This window comes from Bos indicus, chromosome 8 (genome assembly GCF_029378745.1).
Source record: "Bos indicus isolate NIAB-ARS_2022 breed Sahiwal x Tharparkar chromosome 8, NIAB-ARS_B.indTharparkar_mat_pri_1.0, whole genome shotgun sequence".
Classification (NCBI taxonomy): domain Eukaryota; kingdom Metazoa; phylum Chordata; class Mammalia; order Artiodactyla; family Bovidae; genus Bos; species Bos indicus.
The window spans coordinates 59,258,917-59,272,347 of NC_091767.1; the positions used below are offsets into that span (position 1 = coordinate 59,258,917).

Sequence of the window (13,431 nt, forward strand, 5' to 3'; positions counted from 1 at the left end):
GCCAATCAGCATTACTTGGCAGAAGCGTGAGTCAAGTTGCTCCCGGTGAGACCCAGATCTTCCAGAGAGCGCCCAAGGCCGAAGGTTCTTGTTCTCTCTGAACAAGCCCAAGCTTCCCAACACAGTGACTAACTGGAGGCTATTTCCCACGTGTAGGTGGCCCAGATAAGCCTCCCAGAGTTCTTTACCCCCACTGGAGACTCAGTTTACCCTTCTGAGCGTATAATCGCCCCATCTGTCACCATAGCGACCAGGCGACTGGCGCTGCCTCAGAGCCAAGGTTGCCATGGTGACATTCTCTGGTAGTCCTGCTGTGTCGTACCCAGCCCTCCCACTGGGGACTGACCCCATTCCAGTTGCCATGGTGATTGGGCCTAACAGTGATTGGACTGAGATTTCTCTCCCATCTTTTCCCAAGGCACCATAGCTTTTCTACCTCTACCCCGTCAGGGTCTATTAGGCCAGGTTCCTTTACACACCATGGTGCAGCACACAGCCCCAAAATTCAGCATTCACCCTGCACACATTTCTGATGCTCTGGCACATAGGACTTGCCTAGTCATCCTCATTTTACATATCAGAGTGCTGAAACTCAGAGGAGCTAAAATCATCAATAGAACCTGTATAAGAATCCAGATCTACATTTGAAGTTCAGCTTTCATGGCAGAACCTTCCCCATCACGCCACCCCATTATATTAAAAGAGCTAGACCAGACCCTAAGAATCATGGGGGTCTCCCCTAAACCTCCTGGCCTCACACCTTTTCCCTGGGAAAGGGCAGAGTCCCAGCTCCAGTTAGGTCCTCCCATCCCCATTCCCATGCTGTCCCCAACAGAATAAGTAAGGCTTAGTTCAAGTTTCCAAACAAGAGTTTATTCTTTTTTTTTTCTTAAAAAAAAAAAAAAAAAAAAGTACCAGGTGCGATTTTTTTCCTGGGTTGTTTTTTTTTTCAAGTTTCAGCAAATGTTTGTTCCCCTCAGCCCAGCCCCAGGCATCAGAGCTAAGGCTGGGTCAGAGTCTAGACTGGGGAATAGGGTAGTTGGTAACTACATGACTGAGTTTGAGGGGTGCCCCTCACCCCAACTGAGGTAGGTGGGTCAGAATCTGGCCAGGAAGGAGGAGGCACCCTAGTCCTTGGCCCTGACTCTGTACCCTGAACACCTTCCTCAGTCAGGACCCCAAAGCAAAGAGACACAGGCAGAAGAAGGAGAGGGACAACCGGAGTCTGGAGTCCTAGATGTGTGCACAACTGCATGCACACACTCTCTCTCACATACATACCACACACACAACACACACACACACAAACATACACACACACAAGTTGGCTTTCAGGAGGGGTGAGGTCAGGGAAGTGAAAGGCATTGGGATGGACAGGGGAAGCTGAGCCTTTGGCTGGTGACTCAGTTCTTCTGGGATAACTTCTCTGCTCTCAGCTGAGGGAGAATACTTCTCCCACAGCCCCCACATCAGCCTCTTCAACTCCTGAGGTTGGAGCAATATCTGAGAGTGGGAAAGGAGGGGGGGCAATGCCAATTATCAGGTTTGGGAGGTTACCAAGGCAATCCAATTTGAATAAATTATAAATTAAAAATAAATAAAATAATAAATGGCCCCTGCCCAGGACAGGGAGGCAATGCTGGCATGACTTGCCTGGGAACTTAGGACAACCTTGGGGTAGCTCCAGTTCCTCCCCACCGTCGCAGCCAGCCTGGGAAATCCCAAGGGTGGGGCCGACACGTGGAGGACCCAGAACAGGGCAGAGTGTGGTAAGGTCAGAAGCTTTAAACACCCAAACGGTCAATTTGGGCATGAGCATGTCGAGGGCTTTAATTCAAGCCTGAAGGTCTCTCGCCACCTCTCCAGGTATTCACTCTGTCCAAGATGGAGCAGGATGGGCAGGTCCTTGGCCCAGAGGGGTTCAGGGCATTGACAGTCAGGGCAAAGGTGAGTAACGTGGATTGTGAGGGGCCTCGGTCACAGCCTGCAGTTCGTAGGGGAGCCCTGTGTCCAGTTCCAGGCTCCGGCGGGAAAAAAGCAGGCGGATGTCGCCATGCAGGCTTAAGCGGCCTGAGCGGGAGCTCCGGAACCTGGGGGAGGACAGGGTGATCAAAGTAAGACTCCAGACTGATAAGAAGCGAGGGGAGATCCTATTCAGGAAGGACATACCTGGGTTGTGGAAAAGATACCTAGGCCTCCTGCCCAGTGGCCCCGGGGCCCTGTCCTCACCTGAGGTGCAATAAGTAGCAGAGGAGGCGGCGGGTGGGGCCAGCATTCCCCTCCTCACCCACAGGCACCAAAAAGAGGCGGTGGCGCAGGAAGGTCATATGGGCAGCAGGCATGTCCGAAAAGTCAAAGGTCACGAGGAACATCTTCACCACAGTCTGGTTGGGGTTAAATAAGGTCTGGGGACAGCACAGGCAAGGTTGGTAGGGTCGAGGGGATGATTTCCACTCCCCACTCCCAGTCCCCCTCGGGGAAAACTCACCACTTGGATGGTGCCCACCTTGGGCACGCTGTAACCCTTCCTCCCCAGGGGACTCAGGTCCACGACGCCCTGGGAAGGCCAAGGAGTTATCAGTCAAGTAGGGTGTGGGAGATCCCAGACCACTCATCCATCTCCACCATCTCTCATTCTGGGACTTGGCCCCTGCCCCATACAAGAGCTCTCTCCCACTAGGCCCTGACTCTTAGGTAAAAACATCTCAAGAATCCCTCCAGAGGAGTTCAACCACTGCTCTCCACCTGAGTGCCTTTTCCCAATAAAGTCTTTTGCATTGTTAATTGAAAAAAAAAAAAGAATACCTCCTGCTTCTAACCCCTCATGCCCTTTGGGTTGAGGTCAGGTCATACCAGGAAGGGAGCCGGGGCATTTTGTTCAGAAACATCAAAGAAGGTGACAGTGACGGGCAGCGTGACATGCTGAGGGCAGTAGGATCCACTAGCTCCAATCTCTGCTGTGAAGCCCTCAATGCGGCCGGACGGTGCGAAGCGTCCTCGCAGCAATGATTCCTGGGGTTAGGGTAGGGAAACATGTGAGAAAGATGCTATCTGTTTTCCTTATCTATCCAAGCCACATGCTACCATCCCTTCCTGCAAGACCCACCAATCAAGGAATCCAAAGGGAACTACCTCAAAGTTGCCCAACAGGGTACGGCTGACAGCAGGGGTAGGAACAGGGGAGGCACTGGGAGGGCTCAGCAGGCCTGGTCCCTTCCGGAGGCTTCGAAGGGAGCTCCTGGTAGGGGAGAGGACGCACGAGTGGGCTGGTTGACTTGAGATGTTCTGGGATGTTTGCTATTGTCCTTTGGCCCCACCTAAGGCCCCTTCCCTGAGGTCCCCTTGCCTGGGGTTGGAAAGAGAATTACAGACTTCTGCCCCATTTTCAGGGAGAAGCAGGGCACTTACAGCTTCAGGCGACGGGCACCTTTCAGCCTCCGCCCCATGGGATTACAGTCTGTTGGGTCCTGTGGAGAGGAAAGATTAGGTAAGGACACTAGATAGAAGCCAGGCTCATCACAAGCTCTCATAGGAACATACCTCAAGCCATCACCTTTCCTCACACAGATATCCACGTAAGAGCAGACTACTTCCTCTCCTGGCTTACCAGCACAGGCTCCTTGGGCCCAGGCAGCAGGTGGCTCCAGAAGGGTGTGGCTTTGGCATCAGAACTGTTGGCAGCAGGAGGGTGGCCCAGGGTTCCCCGGCGCCTCCGAGGGGCTGGCCCCTCATCCTCAGAGCTGACATCCAGGGCTTCTCCAGCAGGAAGCAGCCTTCGCTTGGTGGGGCAGGGGCCTGGAGGTCCGGGGCCAGGGGGTGTGTGCTCGGGGCTGCACCCATTGGCAGTGCCAGGGGACTCCCTAGGCCAGGGGCTGCCCCCATTGCCCACCCCAGACACTAGGCTCTTACCCCCTATTTGTGCAAGACTGTGCAAATCAGTGTCAAGTGTGTGCAGCTGGCCTGGAGGGGCTGGCCCCAGGGACGACCCCAGGGACCCCTGTCCCCTTGGATCTGGGGAAGCCCAGTCTCTGGTGTGCAAAGTACTGCAGGAAGCATTTGATGGGGGCAAGGGGGAACTTCGGGCCCCCGAAGTCCAAGGTGAGGTGGAGCTACCTCCTTGTTCCACAACACAGAGGCCGTGATGGCAGAAATGTTGGCTGGCCACGCCCAGTTTCAGCCCCAGTCCCTCTGGGCCCAAGAGCCCCACAGTAGGTGGCTCTTCAGGGGACAGTCCCTCTCTGGCCCCTAGTCCGGGGCCTCTCTTCAGCTCCCTGGGACCCTCGGTAGGTGGGGCTGGCCATTTCAGGGCCCTAGGAGGCTCAGAGGCACCAGCTGGAGGGGAAAAGATGGATACCTGGTAGACCCCGGGGGATGTCGCCCCCCCCGCTGGGCTGTAGCCCATGAGCAGGCCACCCTGGCGGGCCCCCTGCCTGACTGCAGGCTGCGAAGGGCCAGCCTCTGGCTCTGAGGATGGAGACGTCTCCGCCTGCACGTGGCGCATGAAGCCCCGCCTTCGGTCAGGGGGGACCCCCCCCACAGCCTTTATGCTGGGCTTGGGCTGGGGGGCCTGGGGACATCTGTGCAAGAGAAGAGAAGAAAAGATGGTGAGAGGAATCCATGAATCGTCTCCCTCCCAGATGAAATTCAGATCCTCCCCTGGACTGGAGAGGTGACCTTGTGAGGTTCCAGGGGGGTGAAGATAACTAAATGCCCCAGATGGATTGATGGAATACAGAGGACACGCTCAAGGCTGCTGAACAGGTGACCCATTTCGCTCAGGTTTCTAACTGAATCTGTTCCCCCTCCCTCTCTCTGGCACTCACCCCGATGAAGAGGCCTTAAGCCTAGCTGTGTGTTCTCTCTTCCTGGCTGATGTCTTGCTCTCCTAGCTTGCAGTCTGGTCCATGCCTGCTGCACTGGCAAGGTGACTGCCACCATTCCGTGCAGCTCCTAGGCTCAGCTGGACCCTGAGGAAAGAAAAATGGGATAAGCCTGGCATAAGCCAGGATCTCTGGAGCCAGTGGGAGGGCTGCGCTCACAGAGTATACCCCAGGACATCCTCCTCCAGTTTATAGAGGACATACTCCTTCACAGTACCCCTGCAGAGACGGAAGCAGTAGTCTTGGGATCCAGGGCCCAGAGGGCAGAACTGGGTTGTACAAAGAGTCACAGAGTGGCAGGTCTTAGCTCATTGTAATAGGATGTGACAAGTAAGTTGAGGGAGGAAAACTACTTGTCAGGGCCACCAGCTGGGGGACTCCTGCCCTAAATGAGATGGGGGATGAGAAACCCCAAGATCCAAAAGACCATGACAACTGAAAGGTGGCCAAGGCAAGAATTCAACTCTCCTAGTCAAGGCCACTGAGTTACCCAACTCCTTCCCATCTACCTATCTCTAAAGGAACAAATGCCACTCCATAATTCTCAGGGCAGAGGTCTTATAAAAATATCCCCCCCCAATCAGGGCTCCTTGGAAGTACAAACCTCAGGCTAGCTCAAAGTGGGTCTTTCAGAGTTAAACTCCCAATTGTCCCCAGCAGTCTGTCCCTTTAACAGGAAGCAACAAATCTAACCAAAAACAAGTCTAGAGGGGGCAGGGTGTGGAGGAAGCACTGCTAGAAGACACTCTCCAGGGCCTGCCCCTCCCCCAGGCTCTGCAAACTAGAGATAAGGCAGTGACAGCCAGACAGCTGGAGTGCCTCGCTACTCCTCCCCAACACATCCAACACCCCAAAACTCAAACCACTGCTTTTCTGCCTGGGTACAAGATGGTCTTCACTAACTCGTCCACCCTCAGGAGCCCATATTGGGTGAGGGGATGTCAAATCAAAGGCTCTCTTCCTTCACGGGAGAAAACACTGCACGCAGGATCAAACTTATGCTTTGGTCAGTCGCCTTTGCTGACTGCTATCCACAAAACACTTTCCTTTTCAGGGGGGAATGTCCCCCTATGCCTATCCAAGTCTTACCCTTCCTCCTTGGCTAGGCCAAATGCCATCCTCTCCATAAAACTTCCTCTGGCTGTCCTGGACCATAAATATTTGTCTCTTCTGAGACTTCACTTACGGCAGTGTCACTGTCTCCTGTAATCCTGCGACAGTTTTGCTTGCTCTTGTAGGTAAGACTGACTATGGGGTTCTTGAAGATAGGTTTTACTTGAATCCTCTGCCTGACTCCAGGCATGGGGTAGGCACATAGCAGGGCTCAGAAAAGTAGAATACAAGCCCCAGAGATCTGGGCAGCGGAGAGTGCAGAGAAGAACTCCCAACATGAGAGAAGCAGGGAGATTAATTGTATGAGGAGAATCAGTGACAACAGAAACGGGGGCGGGAGGCAGGGAAAAAGGGAAGCTTTGCATCTAGGGACTGAAAAGCTTTCCTACACCAAGTTCCCATCACTGCACCCTACACTATCCTGTTTCACCAAGTTCTCATTAGAACTAGAAGCCCTAAGAAAATTCTGGTTCCCTGTGGTGGGTGGGGTGTCTGGAAAGGGCAGGATGCCAATGGCAGCATTGTCAGAGGGTACAACCTGTACTCAACTCTTCCCTCCTTGCCTCTACCCACCCTGTACAGATTCAGGAAAGGCCTTTTCCTTAGCACTCCCACCCCTAGGTCATCCCAGTTGACCTCTTCAGCCCTTGCCCTGGGGAAGCATCATGATGACAAGATGCCCTACTTGACCCCAGCATGACTGGCATCTGCTCATTACCCCAGAGCCCTCTCAGTTCCTGCCCTGTCAATGAAAAGCTCTAAGACTCACTTCTCTGCCACCCAGCCAGTCTGGCTCTAGTCCATGGCTTCAAGCTGACTCATGGGGCAGGACATGGGGAGGGGGAGGGGCAGGATAGGCCAAATCTCACTCTGGGAAGGGGTGGGCAGCAGCTGGCATCAAACAGCTGTGCCAAGCTGTGGCTGGCAAGGACTACAGCTCCCAACATGCCAAGGGAGCAAGGCCAGAAAAAACAACAAGTCCCATAATACCATGGGGTCTGTACCTTCAGACACCTGCTAGGCCTGAGAGGTGGGATAGGTGGGTGTTGAGCTCCCAGACTTACCTTCCCTTTCCCTTCAGTATTAAAGATATCCATTTCTACCCTGATCAAGGAAGGTGGCAAGAAGAATTCTTCATGTGCTTTCCACATTCACCCAGTTCAGAAAGAACTGCTACCAGCTGCTCTACATTTTGTCCCCCAGGCGTCTGCACAAACTAGGGAGGCCATTCCCAAGGACCACTACTGTGGGTAGGTAGGTTACCCTGTGCTATTTCACCAAACACCTTGCCTCTGGCCTAGAGCCCTCCACCCTTCCTGGAGAGGAAGCAAATCTTAGCACCTCCTCCAAAATGAGCCCAGGAGACTCACCCCAGCACCCGGGCTCTAGGACTCCTTGTTCTGACCGATCCCCCACCTCCTATTTAGCCTCCCAGGTCCTGCCTCACCTTTCTCCTCCTCACAACCTGGGACAGGCCCCATTCCCTACTGGAGCTTCGGAGATTTGCTATTTCCCCCTACCACAAACTCACCCCGTTCCCAAATTGGCTCCGCCGCGGCGCCGCTGCTCCGGGCCCTTCCGTCCAGTCCCAGTCCCTCCCCTCGAATGCCCGGTCCTCCCCGCCTCGGGCCCCCAACCCAGACAAAGGGTGGCTCAGGCTGAGTCCCGCTCTGCTAGGTTCTTCTCTGTCAGTTTCGTGTGCAACACTAGCGGGCCCTGGCGCCCGCAGCCCCCAAGCCGCTGCCGCGCCCCTCCCCGCGACTGTCCCTCCCCGTGGCCGCCCCGGCTCCGCGAAGCCGACTCCGCTGCCCCTCTGACTCACAGGCCATTTCCTACCAGCTGATGGGGCAGCCCGCCCCGCCCAGCTCCCCTCACACCCCCGCTGCCGCCTTAGAGGCCGCCACGCCCCCCTCAAGCTACGCCCCCATCTCAGCGACCATACTCATTGGCCTAAAGGAGGCCAGCCTCCACACGACCTCACGTGTGAGGCACGCCCCCTTCAAAAGATGCCTGTCCATTGGCCCATAAGGGGGCAGGCCTACCTAGGGTTGCCCCGCCCTTTTTAACCCCACAACTGCCTCTCAGCCTCTCTCAGCCCTGCCTTTTAACCCTTTCAAAGACGTCGGCCTCCCACTTCTCACCGCGCCCTTCCTCTTCAGAGGAAGGTTAATAGGACGGCCTAGGGCGTTCATAGACAAAGTTCGACAATCCCCAAAGTCAGCTTGCTCTTCCAACACTAGATTCCAAATATACCCACTCCCATCATCTCTCTGTGCCTTGCAAACCAGAGACCACAGGGCTGTTGAAGCTCAGGAAGCTTCCTTCGTGCCAGGATAAAAGGGTCTTGAAGTGGGATCTCATCTCCTTCCATTGAGAAATGGCATTCTTCCTTCTTTTTCTCTATATTGATGTTGTTTTGCCTACATTAGAGGGCTTCAAGGGCTCCTGAGATAGGGATACATTTTAATTCAGGAACCTAGACATCATTATGTCTTTAAACTTTCATTTTGAGATCAAACTGCTTCAGTCTTTCTGCCAGCACTCTTTCTATTCATAAGCCCTTGTTCAAGGAGGCAGAGCACCCAGGAAAGTGGGATCAGAAGGCTTCTGCCCAGAGTAGGGGGAAATATGCCCAACTCTTGTGACAGAGCTCACCCCCATGACTCACAACTCCCTCGAAACTCCCCACCCTCCTCCTGAGTCACTGGGCCCCAAGCCCAGCTTAGACCCAACCAAATTAAGTGGCAGCAGAACCAGCATTCCTAATTCTTATTCTCTTATTACTGTAGCTCGCTAGGCTCCTCTGTCCATTGGATTCTCCAGGCAAGAATACTGGCGTGGATTGCCATGCTCTCCTCCAGGGTATCTTCCTGACCCAGGGATCGAACCTGCATCTCTTACGTCTTTCCTGCATCAGCAGGCAGGTTCTTTACCACTAGCGCCACCTGGCAAGCCCTATTCTTTAAATGACCAGGATGGAAACCTTTGCAAGGATTAGACATTAAGACACTTTTTAGAGGGGCTGATCTATGGGCAAGCTAAGAAAAGAAACAGTCTTGTCTACTTTTCCCTCTGCACTTGTGAAGTCAGACAATTTGGAACTTAAGAGGTTGCTAAGACTGGGGTCTTCCATAGAAAAAAGAGGCAAACACCAGAGCCAAAAAAGGGAAGACCCAAACTGAGGCCCTGGAGAACTGGCATCAGGCAGGGCATGCTCCCTGGCCGTACCTTTGGAAGAGCGAAGTGAATTCTTTTGTAGTTCAGAAGGCACCAAAGCCCCAAGGTCCTTGTTTCTACCTTGCCTGTAGTGCAGGCCCTAAGGGCCCTGAAGTTGTCACTGGACAGTAGAATGAGGCTCTCCTCCCCTACTTCCTCCCTGTGCCCTAGACTTAGGAAGGACAAACCTGTAACAATTCCTCTAGCTTCCTTTCTCTTCACCTCAGACCAGGGGGGAAACCATGAAAAAGAAGTTGCCATGGACTGACTTCCTTGCTGGTTCCCTAATGCTAAGGAACAGGATTTAGGGAATTTTCAACACCCTGAACAAAGCTGCAGAGTACCAATCTAAGAGCCTACCTTAGTAAAAGCTTACTGGGAAGACAGGTAGACATACAACACTGTAGGAAAGAAATAATCCCTTGGTGACCCCACCTTGTTTTAACTAACTGCCAAGACCATAGGCCCAGACCTTAGTCATCTGCAGAAGCCTAGGGACAGTAGTTCAGGGGGAAGGATCAAAGACATTCTAGGCCTCATTGTGCTCTGGGAGAGCAAGCAGCGTTGTACAATCAAGAGGCTTTACCTAGCTGCCCTAAATTCTTACTCTGCTTTATTATTTTCATAGCAGTTATCACCAGCTGGCACTTCTCTTCAGCTCTTTCCCCCTCCCTCTCTTTTCTCTCCCCCTGCAGCCACACACACATTTCTTTCTCCCTGGGTTAGGATACAAGCTCCATGAGAGCTGCAACTCTGTTGTATTCATGCTAGTCCTCCCAGAATCAGTATCAGCGCCTGGCACATAATAGGTGCTCAATAAATGTTGGCTCAAAGAAACATTGACCCCTGGGCTGAGTGAAGAGTATTCAGAAGCTGCTACTGCTGCTAAGTCGCTTCAGTCGTGTCCAACTCTGTGCGACCCCATAGAGGGCAGCCCACCAGGCTCCGCCGTCCCTGGGATTCTCCAGGCAAGAACACTGGAGTGGGTTGCCATTTTCTTCTCCAATGCATGGAAGTGAAAAGTGAAAGTGAAGTCGCTCAGTCGTGTCCGACTCTTAGCGACCCCATGGACTGCAGCCTACCAGGCTCCTCCGTCTATGGGATTTTCCAGGCAAGAGTACTGGAGTGGGGTGCCATCAGAAGACCTGGGTCCTAATGCCTGGTCTTTCACTATGAGACCTGGAGAAAATATCAGTCTCTTCTTTCTTAATTTCCAAATCTGTAAAATGAGTTTGTATAAACAATTACCACTGAGGCCTCTAGAACTCTGACCTTATACTGCTATCATCCTAATGGCTATTGTTCACTCTTAACCATTTTCTGAGGATGGGTCCAAGCATCTGGATGCTCTGCTGCTTGTATGGAAGCAGAAAGTCTATATACTCCAGCCCCTGCATAGCAAACCAATGCCCTTTCTCTTCAAGCCCCACCCACTCAAACAAATGCCTCAATCTTGAGGAAACTGGAGTGAGTCCACCCTAAGCCCGCCTCTCTGAGAGACAATCTGGGAAGCTGTGTTGCCATAGTAATCAGCTCCTCCTCAAAAGGCTTCAGCCTGCCCTTCTTTACCCCACCCTACCCCTCGGCTTTGTCTGGCTTAGGCACCCCCTCCCTCCCCAGCCAGTCTCTCAGCCAGAGGAGACTGGCTTGGGGCCCCTTTCAGCAACACTGTCACTCTCATTCAGCCACTGTGTGGAAAGCAGGCTTTCTCACCCTCTTGCAGCCTGCCCAGGGGCAAAAAGAACTCTGGCACTACATCAAGTCGCCTCAGGGAATCAGAGACTAGGCCCTAGTCTGGTTCAGATAGTCAGATTCCAAGCCAGGAGGGTGGGGAGCCATTCCCTGTCCCTCCCCCAGTGGAGACTGGAACCTCCCTTCCCAGTTCAGCCAACAATACTGGCTCACCTCTCAAAGCATGCTTCGCAGACCCTCAGCATTTCTCACCATTCCCCTCTCCCACAGAAGCCCAGAATTTTTGAGGGAATTAGGGTTCCCTACCCAGGAAAAGGAAAAGTGTGCAGAAATCAGTTTGTGGCAAGTGGTAAAAATGTATCTACCACTCACTTGGGGAGCTGCAGGGAGAGACCTTGGTAGTAGTGAGGGTGAGGTCTGGGCCTTGCTGCTGGTTACCTAGGTCTCTGGCCAATGAGTACAAAGTCTGGGGCAGGGCACAGCTCCTAGACAGGCAAGGACCAGGCCAGGCCCCAGGCGAGGAAGGAAGTGGGAAATGAGCACACCCAGAGCTTAAGGGCAGGGCAAAGTGGGGGAGGAGGGGAAAGGCAGGGACTAAGGCAAGCTTCTAAGAGGAACAGGAACTACAGAACCTAAGGGGGGAAGGGTCTCCAGGGACACCAGCTAAGGGAAAAATATCCCAGTCTCATCCAGACAGATACAGTCACACAAGCTCTAGTAGCAAGTGGGGCCTGCATACTCTCTGAGTGCTCAGGCCTGAAGGTGGAGTTAGGAGCTGAGGAGCCAGGAACACTGCAGACTGGCTTCTTCATCCCAGTAATCCCATCACCCTCATCCCTGAGACACAGTACAAAAACCTTTTCCTGGAATCTCTACAAAGCCTCCAGACTTTGTCAAGGCACTAAGGGTTCTTCCCTCCTCAGCTGGGGCCTGCAACCCCTTCCCCTCACATAGTGCCCACAGCCCCCATACCTTCTTCCTCCACACAGTCCCTCCCACACTCTGGACCACTAGCCCGTCTCCATCACACAGCGCCCCCTCCACTTTCCCCTAAAGCGCTTTCATATCCCCTCCCCCTCAAGTATCATCTCCAACCCTTCACTTCACCTCACCCCTTCACATTGTACTTCCCAGCCTCACAAAGCACTCCCGCCCTTCCCCCACAAGGGGTACCGGAGAATGCACCTCTTAGCCCAAACATTGAGCCCCTCCCTCCTCCCCCAGCTGTTTTACTCCATCCCCACCCCAGCATTTCTCCAGATCTTTTCCTTCCCTGACGTGATCCTCCCGCCTCATGTTTACCCAAGCGCACCCCCGTACTAGTCCATTCTTCCACGCTCACCCGCCCCACACCTGTAGTTCCGTGAGTCCCGTTGCAACTGGGGAGGTAGTGGATTGGAGCAGTTACATAGCTGCCCTAGCTGCAGCCTCGGCCTGCAAACCTCGCCCCTTTGGTCCGAGCCCCGCCCCCGCAACGACACGACCCACCCTCTCCGTTGTCCCACCTCCCACCTTCCCCTGGCTCGTCCCCTTTCCTAGTTTCTTTAATTCCTGGGGCTCCTCCCCTGTAATTCAGATCCTGCCCCTTTCTGGCTCCGCCCCTTCTCGTCTTCTTGGCGTCTCCACATTGAACCTCTGCTGGTCTTTCGTCCCACCCCGGTCCCCGCTCCACCCTTGATCCCCGCCCCCTTCTGGTCTTTGCCTTTCACTAGGATCCGCCCCCTCGGATTCCAGGCTGGCAGAACCTGTGCCAGGCTCGCTTCCACTGCTAGCCCCCTCCCATCTCGGAGCCTCTCCTCCCCCCACCCCTTCTCTGGCTGGCCTCACCCCGGCGCTCGCGCTGCAGCCCGGAACCGCTGGTTTTGATTGGCGGCGGTGGCCCCAGTGGATGGCGGAGGAGTCAAAGTGATGGCTGCAGGTCGCCTGAGGGCCCACCCCGGACACGTGCGGCTTCTGTGATGACAGGTCTAAAGGGGCGGGGCCTCATCCCGCAGTGTGCAGCCTGGGCTGACCAGATCCGGCCGGAGATGGGGAGCCAGAACCTGCGCCAAAGCGCTAGCTTGTGGGCGCCCGAACCTGGTTGGAGCCCTCCCAGGCTTTCGAGCTGGTGTGAGCTGCCTGCGGAACTTGAGCCTCTTAGTGAAGGCGTCTGGGTTAGCGCGCGTATTTGCCCTAATAGGGGAGGTCTGTAGGGTTTGCAAAGTAGTGCAAAGAACTTCAGAATTCTGTGAAAATGCGGGAATCTGGTTGGCGGGGGTCTCAAGTCTGTGAGGAGGAGCAGTTTCTGTAGCCTACGGTGTGCAGGAGACAGGCAGTAAGAGTTAGGTCTGTAGCTGTGGAGGTAGGTCAGCGAGAAGTTTGTGAATTTTATGAGCCAAAGTAGAGCCTTTGCTTTGTATAAGTGTCGACTGAACTATGTGACTGTTACACACGTTCTGTAATTTCATTAGCGCCTGAGTGTTCAACTTCCCGGGAGCCCCACGAGTTCCCAAGATATGTCCAGGGGAGGGCGATGCTTACGAGCTACCGG

General features: G+C 54.1%; 1 protein-coding gene across 5 annotated transcripts; it reads right to left on the reverse strand.

Moving 5' to 3' along the window:
• Window positions 1-895: 895 nt before the first annotated feature.
• ATOSB (atos homolog B) lies at window positions 896-12,837 on the reverse strand. 5 transcript variants are annotated; one of them, XR_011568095.1, is made up of 10 exons: window positions 12,255-12,381; window positions 4,824-4,967; window positions 3,608-4,577; window positions 3,409-3,467; window positions 3,133-3,238; window positions 2,854-3,012; window positions 2,489-2,557; window positions 2,230-2,405; window positions 1,654-2,090; window positions 896-1,503 (listed from the first exon to the last, which is right to left on the reverse strand). XR_011568095.1 is itself a non-coding variant. In XM_019966133.2 (9 exons), the coding sequence occupies exons 3-9, from the start codon at window positions 4,499-4,501 to the stop codon at window positions 1,937-1,939; spliced, it is 1,617 nt and encodes a 538-aa protein (XP_019821692.2). In that variant the 5' UTR covers window positions 4,502-4,577; window positions 4,824-4,967; window positions 12,729-12,837; the 3' UTR covers window positions 896-1,936. The 5 variants fall into 5 exon arrangements, 4 of the variants coding, with proteins under 4 accessions (XP_019821692.2, XP_019821689.2, XP_019821690.2 ...); XM_019966133.2 differs by lacking the exon at window positions 12,255-12,381 and adding an exon at window positions 12,729-12,837 and having other exon boundaries at window positions 896-2,090; XM_019966130.2 differs by having other exon boundaries at window positions 896-2,090.
• Window positions 12,838-13,431: the final 594 nt, after the last annotated feature.